The sequence below is a fragment of the Plasmodium gaboni genome, chromosome 14 (genome assembly GCF_001602025.1).
Source record: "Plasmodium gaboni strain SY75 chromosome 14, whole genome shotgun sequence".
Classification (NCBI taxonomy): domain Eukaryota; phylum Apicomplexa; class Aconoidasida; order Haemosporida; family Plasmodiidae; genus Plasmodium; species Plasmodium gaboni.
The window spans coordinates 2,800,406-2,809,376 of record NC_031494.1 but is presented as its reverse complement, the minus strand read 5'-3'; the positions used below and the strand labels follow the sequence as shown (position 1 = coordinate 2,809,376).

General features: G+C 18.9%; 1 protein-coding gene across 1 annotated transcript in view; it reads right to left on the bottom strand.

The window, feature by feature from the left end:
* PGSY75_1474400 (hypothetical protein) overlaps positions 1 to 8,866 on the bottom strand; it is a gene marked incomplete at both ends in the record, with an annotated part of 10,542 nt that extends 1,676 nt beyond the window's left edge. Inside the window, 12 exons of the mRNA XM_018788420.1 lie at positions 1 to 3,199; positions 3,318 to 5,705; positions 5,791 to 5,903; positions 6,046 to 6,242; positions 6,394 to 6,735; positions 6,859 to 6,947; positions 7,065 to 7,151; positions 7,264 to 7,467; positions 7,615 to 7,852; positions 7,941 to 7,993; positions 8,146 to 8,516; positions 8,614 to 8,866. The exon at positions 1 to 3,199 is cut by the window's left edge and continues 43 nt beyond it. Of these exons, the coding sequence (XP_018639792.1) occupies positions 1 to 3,199; positions 3,318 to 5,705; positions 5,791 to 5,903; positions 6,046 to 6,242; positions 6,394 to 6,735; positions 6,859 to 6,947; positions 7,065 to 7,151; positions 7,264 to 7,467; positions 7,615 to 7,852; positions 7,941 to 7,993; positions 8,146 to 8,516; positions 8,614 to 8,866 (7,534 nt within the window). The remainder of the gene's footprint in view (positions 3,200 to 3,317; positions 5,706 to 5,790; positions 5,904 to 6,045; positions 6,243 to 6,393; positions 6,736 to 6,858; positions 6,948 to 7,064; positions 7,152 to 7,263; positions 7,468 to 7,614; positions 7,853 to 7,940; positions 7,994 to 8,145; positions 8,517 to 8,613) is intronic.
* Between the last annotated feature and the right edge of the window lie 105 nt (positions 8,867 to 8,971).

Below are 8,971 nucleotides of genomic sequence, written 5' to 3'. Positions count from 1 at the left end.
TTATGGAAATATAAAATTTGATAAAAAAATTCTGTCTGATTTTCTCTATTATACTAATATTATCATGTGAAACATGTTCACATTGCCTTTTGGGATTATCTGGTTCAATATAATCATAATTACATGTAATCATATATACATGTTTTCCTTCTTTGTATAATATATCTTCTAAAGATAATTCAAATTTCTTTTTCTCATTTTCATTTATACAGTTATCTGAATATTTCATTTCGATGTCAATTTTTTTATCATAACTAATATTACTCATACTAGAAGATGTTACATCACTTTCTTCTGTATCTACATAATATGTCCTAAACATTTCTAACTCTTCAGCATTTTTAGCATCTTCAGCATTTATAGTATATACAATATTTTCACCACTTACAGCATTTACAGCATCTATAGCATCCGCAAAATTTTCAGGATGAATATTTTCCTCATTTCTTCTATATATCTCTCTACTTTCAGAAGCTGAAACATGCTGTTCATCCATTAAATCTTCTGTTATATTACGATTTTGACTTACCTTCGTATATGATATCTTATCAATCCTCCAAGTAAGTCTTTTTTTGATTTTAGATGAATTATATATAATAAATTCATATGGTCTTAATATTTCATCAAAACATTCAGAAAGCTTTTGAACATTTGCATTTTCTTCAAAATTTTTTATATTTGCATAGTTTGTAAGAATTTCTTTATCTACATATAAACGATTTAGAAATACTGCTTTTTCATTATCCTTATTTTCTTTATGTGAACTTACTAAATGTAAGGATTTAATTTCTGAAAATATTAATATTTTATTATTATAAATACAATTATCCATGTTTATAGAAATAATATCTTTATATATATTAATATTATCAGAATAGAAATTAAGTTTAATGAATGAACATTTATTTGAATATATAAAATGATTGAATAAATATATGTCTAAATAAAAATCAAAAAATAATTTGTTTTTGATATTCAAGCAATATTCTTTTTTTTCTTTTAATATATTATTAAAATACATATAAAATTTATTTTCATTATATTTTTTATTTTTATCATTTCTAATATTAATATATGGTGTATTTAAATGTTTTAATTGTTCATACACTTTTGCATTTAGTGTGTGCAAATTAAAATTATCGCTTAAAATGTGTTCACATTTTTTATTATCTTCCATATGATCTGTAAAAAATTTCTTCATACCGCACCATTCATTACTAGTTATTAAATTGTCTATACAGTAATTATAAATATTATTAATTATATTACTCACATAATTTTTTTCTGAGCTAATTTTTATACTTGTATTATATTTATTAGGATTATTTATTATTATATAGAATGTATTATTTTCCTTATTTATTTCAAAATGATATATTTTACATAATTCATTTTTATTTCCAATATTAAATTTTTTTTCTTTATTTTCACACAAAATATTTTTTTTTTTATCTTCTACATTTAATATATTTATTTTATCATATTCATAAAATAATTCATACTTATATTTTTTAATAAAATCAATAAATTTATATTCAATGTGATTATTAAGACCATGAAGAAGTTTATGTATCCAAATATAATCCCTACATTTTTTATTCATTTCTTTATCATAAGTAGTATAATTTATAGAAAAATTATTTTCATTCATAATATTCTTCAACTTATATAAAGTATCTTCATCAGTACTATTTTTAATAAATTCGTCATTTGTGTTTTTTACAAAATTTGTTATCTTATTTTTAATATTGTCATTTTTTTCTTCACTATGGTGTTTTTCTTGATTATCATTAATTTTGTTATTATCATTAATTTTGTTATTATCACTTATTTTATTATTATCATTAATTTTATTATTATCATTTATTTTTTCATTCTTTTTTGCCTCTTCATTTTTTATTTCTTTATGTTCCACATTACAAATAATATCATAAATATAATCCTTAAAATGATCAATAATATTTTCATCTACATTATAATAATTTTTTATATCTTCAAATGTTTTACATAAACACTTGTAATCACATTTGTTATATAAATCATTATTTGTATCAATATTTATATTTATATTTCTATTAATTGTAATATTTGTGTTCATATTATTTTCTTCAGATGATTTCTTTTTTTCTGCTTTCATAAAATCCAACTCGTTTATCATATCATCCAAATATGTATCAGTAAAATCATTCATCCTTTTTTCATTCTCTAAATAATCCTTATTTATGTGTGTTCTTTCTTTATCTTCTATTTCCTTTTTCATATATAAATATAAAGACCATAATAAATTCTTCTCATTTATATATACAAAATCAAAAGAGTGTATATAAAATTCGGAGTATACTTTGATAGCTTCACTATAATTAAAATAATCCAAATTTACTGAAAACGTTATGTTTACAAAGTTTTTAGATTTAGTTATATTTTCATCGTAAAATAATAATAACCTGAATGCATGTCTGTTTGATCCAAGTCCTTTTATTGTATGTATGGATGAATCACAAAAAATTATACAAGCAAGGATATTATCTTGAATATTTTCGTTATCATTAAATTTATTTTTATTAATACAACCATCTACTTTATTAATATTATCATTATTATTGTCATTATTTTTATTATTAATATTATCATTATTATTGTCATTATTTTTATTTTTATTATTATTATTATTATTATTATCATTTTTTTCATGTATCCCTTTATATTTCCTATTATGTAGTAACTTATCAGGTGTACCTTGTTTTCCACCTTTTAATATTTCCAATTTATTAATTTTTTTAAAGGTACTAAAATTATCATAATAACGATCTATATTTATATTTTTATCAAAAATAAGAACATATTCTTTCTTAGAATAATTATATTCAAAATAACCTTTTTTTCTATCACATATTTCATAAGAAATTTTCAAGTCATTCAAATTTTCAACTTCAAAATATTTTTTCTCAGTACATATACCTATATAATTTCTTTCTTTCTTATCATCATATTTATTCTTTGTTTCTATTTTTATATCACCATCTATATCTATTTCATTCTCATTATTAATTATTTTATCTTTATTTTCTGGATATTCTTCATAATTATTCTTTTTTTTTTTTTTTCTCTCTTTAAATTTTTTGTCGTACTTTATTTTAATGCACTGACTCTTACATTCACCCTCTACAAAAATGTCTTTTCGAAACATATTATATTTTACCTACAAAAATAAATATATACATATATATATATATATATAATAATTTTCATATATTAATATAGATATTTATTATTTATTATTTACTACTTATTATTTATTTATTTTCTCCTTGTATTACTCCAAGCTCCAAATTTACACATTCCGAGTGAGAGAAAAAAAAGAAGAAAAAGAAAAAAGCCTCTTTTAATGGAAGCAATAAAAAATTGGACGGATAAAATAAAACTCGATCTTCATTTTTATATACTATATTATTATTATGTATAAATATATATTCCTTTTCTCTATATTTATAAATACTTTCCAACATATTTAAATTTTTTATTTCATTATTTATATTTTTATTTTTGTATTGAATTAAATATTCATTAGAATCATATATAAAATTATATGCTCTACTTTCTTTATATTTTTCATGATATGTCTTCTGAAAAAAATGAAATATTTTATTATAATTAAATGTACATTTACATATAGAACAATTATAAATATTATTGTTTTCTTTCTTTATACATTTATCATCTATATATTCGCTATTTATTTTTTCTTCGATTTTGTTCATAATATTTGTACATATTTTTCTGGGACAATTTTTTTTTTTTTTATCTTTCTTTTTTAATGCATATATATATAACATATATAAAGAAATAAATCCACAGTCTCTAAAAAGAGCATTCTTATTATTATCATTTTTATTATCATCATCTAGTGTAATAAATTTAATGTCTTTATCTAAATTTGTTACCTTTATAATATTACAATAACTATAATGACATAAACCATTTTTAAAAATAAAATTATCTTTATTCAAATGAACACCTTTATATCTTGTATAAATGTTAGCTGTAACTGTTTTTTCCATTTTATAATTATCCATATAAAATAATATCTTGAAATCTATTTTATGATATCCATATTTATTTACTAATAAATATAAAACAATTTTTTTTTTTTCATATGGTTTAAGAAAATATGTATCTTTTTCAGTTTTTAAAATATTTTTTCTCTTTCCAATATTTTTCAATTTATCGTATTTCTCATTTTCTTCTAAACTATCATTTTTTAAATTTTCATTAACATCATTTTTTACCAATACATACATGTTTACCTTATCACTATCTCCTTTTTTATAGAAATATTTTATTAATTTTTTATTTAAACTATTAAAATGATTGTAGTATTCTTCACATTTGTTCCTATTGTCCTTACCATCTTTTATTTTTTCGTTATATGTTTGTTCATATGTGATGGATCTGTTTTGTTTTTCTTTTTTCCTTTTCTTCTTTGTTAAACGACAAAATTGTGTACTATCATCATCATCATTATTATTGTTATTATTATTATTATTAGCCTTCGTGCGGGCCTCTTTACATGTATAAATCTGCCTCTCATCTTTCTTATTTTTATTTTTATTTTTGTTTACATATATATCCTTTATGATTTCAAAATAATCATAATAAAATATACAACCATTTTTTTGTTGTTTTTCTTTATTTTCCTCTTCATTAATAACCTCGTCCATCAAATATTTTTTATCCTTACTTCTATTATCATTATGACTCAAAATAAGAGGGAAATAATAATTGATATAAAAATTATTATTATTTTTCATTGTAAATTCACATTTGTATAAATATAAAGGGTTTATAAAAATAGTTTTGCTTAATTTTTTAGCTTTTATATTTACATTTGGTTCAATTATATTTGCATATAAAGGAATTAAAAGAGAAACGAAATTTTTTTTTTTTTCTTTTTTATTAAAATATTTTGTTTTTTTTGTTTGTTTTTTTTTTATATAGGATTCACTATATTGTGAATAGCTGGAACTCGATATATTATTATCAGATAAGGATATAGAAGATGTTTTCGAAGATGTACATGTAGATGTAGATGATTTGTAATATTTAGAAAATTTCTTACCAAATTTATTTTTCAATATTTGTTTTTCTTTCTTATCAATTTCTTTCCTTTTTTTTTTAATTATTTTTTTTTCATTAATACATACCAAGGGAAGTCCGAACATTTCATTTTGTTGTCTTGTTTTAGAAGATATATTGAATAAATCCATTATATTTAAATCAGAACCTTTATTTACATCTTTAACAGATAAAATGAAATAATAATTTTGATAATTTATATGTTTTTCCAATGGTTTAAAAATAATAAATATTTTCTTTCTACTTTTATAAGATAAATTAAATTGTCTTGGATATATATAAAAGGGACATAATTTTCTTCTATCCTTATTTTTCTCATATATTTTTATATCTTTATAGTATTTGCTATCATAAATAATTTGGTTCTTTTCTCTCTCATGATACAAACAATCAGAATGATTCTCATTAAAATATTCATCATAATAATATATACCTTTATCATTAATATTTAAAATTATAGATTCCTTGTCATTACTATCATAAGTTTTTATATATATACTACATACAACGTTTAAATCTATTAAACCGTTGTTCGAAATTTCGAGGTCTATATAATTATAAGCACTATTGACCTAAAAAGGAAATATATAAATAAATAAATTATATATATATATATATATATATATATATATATATTTATATATTTGCACTGCATACTTGTATATCGGAAAACTTAAAGGCATATAAATTACTACAATGAAGTAAATAATTTAAATTGTTTTTTTCGTTATTCTCTAAATATTCTGATATTTTATTGGAATAAAGATCATCTACAAAAATATAATATATACATGTGCACATATTTAAATGGACCTTTATTTATTTATTTATTTATTTATTTATTTATTTATTTATTTATTTATTTATTCATTTTTACTTTTAATATATATTAATATAAAACATAAAACATACGTGTCATCCTATTATTTAAGAAGAGCAAATTTAATAATACAGGTTCCACTATAACATTTATAGAGAACTCAAATATATTTAATTTGTTCAGATTAATAATATCTGGTACATATTCTTTTTTATCTAATTCGTTCAAGTTGCATTCATTATCAGTGATTATATAGTAGTCTTTTTTATATATACCAATTTTATTACATCTAAAATATATAAGTTATAATAAAAAAAAATAATAATAATATAAAATAAATTCATATAAAACATATAATATATATATATATATATATGTTTATACGTTTTGATACTTTTCTATGTTTTATTTTTTTTTTTTTGTTTCATTAAAATACATACTTAAACGTAAAAGTTACAAAATTTTCCTCTGAATTTTTCAAATGGAAGTAATACAAATCTTGTAATATTTTTTCGAAATATAATTTATTAAAATTGTTTACAAATTTTTTATATAAAAACAAAAAGTTATGAGAATAACTTGTCACATTATTATACATATAATATGTATCTTCATTTTCATTAATTTCTTCTATATCATTAGTTTCTTCATTATTCTTTTTTAACAATAAATTCAAAATTTTTTCTTCTTCTTCGACTTTTTTGAACTTATCGTAAAAATGAAATAGTTTCTTGGGGCATATTAAAAGGTTGATATCTTTGCCATTATTTTTTACACCAAATCTGGAACACATAAAGGAAAAAAAAATATATATATATATTTATATATATATATATATATATATATATATATAATATGATGTTCCTCTCCTTTGATAATTTAATATGAATATTAATATATATTACAATTTCTCTTTTTTTTCATTTGGACGGATTGGTCCGAAATTTAAGACTTTTTCAAATATTAACTTAGGAATAGATTGAAACACTTTAATCTGAAATGAGATAACAACATATATATATATATTTATTTATATTTATATTATAGATATGACCCAGTAAAATATTGTCATATAAATTATAATTTTTTTCTCTTTTTTTTGGGCTATTACGTCAATTATTTCATTTCCTGCCTCAGAAAGTAACCTTATATGATCTTCTTGATAATTCAAACTAACCACATTATAACATACTTTAATCTGTATTATTTAAAATGTAACAGTTATAAAAAAAAAAAAAATTTATTATTAAATAGATCAAATAAACTATAAATTTTTTTATTTTTTTAATTTTTTATTTTTTCATTTTAACCTTTAATGAATGTCCTGGTGCTATTTGATGATTTAAATTACTTTTCTCATTTTCCTCTTGTTTGTTATATATATTAATTATTTCTTTAATATAAAATTGTTTTAATGTTGGAGGAATAATTATAATGTGTAATAAAATATTGCTTTTGTTCGTAATTAATAATTCTTTGATAAATATTTCGTTTTTACGTATATCTACAAATTGCTTAAAAAAAAAACAAAGAAAAGAAAACATACATATATATATATATATATATATATATATATATATGTATAACGTTTAATTTTATAACTTCATGATCTCTCATTTTATTTTAAACTTTATAATTTCACTTTTTTGTTTTATTATTACTATTGTCTTTGGATATATGCTCAAGTAATCATTCACGTTTTCGTCCTTAGATAAATTTAGTCGAGGATTTTTCAAAAAATTAACAAATGTATTTTCTTTCTCTTTAAATTTTTTCATATCCTCTTTATTTTTATCTACAATTTTTTTTAAATCTTCTTCTTTTTTTTTTCTATATTGTTCTTCTAAATTGAGCATGTATTTTTTCATGACCTTTTCTTTTTCTTCATTACTAATATGACTAAATTATTGAAAAGTAGTAAAAAAATATAATATTTCACAAAAAAATAAAAGATATATATATATATATGTTTATATTTTATATTTACTATTTTTCCATTTTTTTCTTTTTCTTTGATTTGTATGATATGGTTTCCTTTTCCTTAAATTATTATATCAAAACAAAAAATTAAAAAAAAATATACCAATCAGATAAAATCATATATTTTTTTGTATTTATATTAAAATTCATATATTACACATATATATTTTTTTTTCATATAAATCAAGTTATTATATTATTTTCAATGGTACCTCTATTTTCATTTTTATTTCATCCTTTGCCTTTTTCTTCCCTTCTTCCTTGTTATCTTCATTTTTATATCCCATAGAAGAAGTTATATTATCCATACATTTTTTTTTTTCTTTAAAATTTTCAATATATTTTATAAATTCAGAACTATTATCATAATCATTCATATTAACATTAACATCTTTTTCTAATAATGTGATTGTATCTTCACATTCTAACTTACTGTTTACAACCAGTGTATTTTTTTCAAATATGTCGTCATTTTTTAGTTTATTCGATATACCACATGTCTGATTTATTATATCTTCATGATTACTACTAAGTGTGTCTTTGCCTTTATTTTGTGGACTTTTCATATTAATATTTTTATAATCTATTTAAAAAAATGAATATAAAAAAAAAAAAAAATACTTTTTATTTAATATTTCAAATATTATATATATATATATATATATATATATATATATAACCATATAATACATTTATAATATCACTTGTTTTATCATAAAGGGTTGTAGAATTATTAATGTTTTGAAAAATGTTGTCTTCTCTTAATCCTTTATTTTTTGATTCATCCATATCTTTATCACTAGTATTAATTATAGTATTATTTGAACTATCTTTATTATTCTTATCCTTTTTTATTATATTTATATCCTTTTTAACATCTTCTTTTTTTCTGAACTTTCCCTTTGAGTTTTTCTTCTTTTTATTTTTCTCCATTGAAACATATAAATAAATATAAATATATTATATACATATATGTTAAAAAATATATATGTGTATATATATATATATAACAAATTGAAATATATTTATATATATATA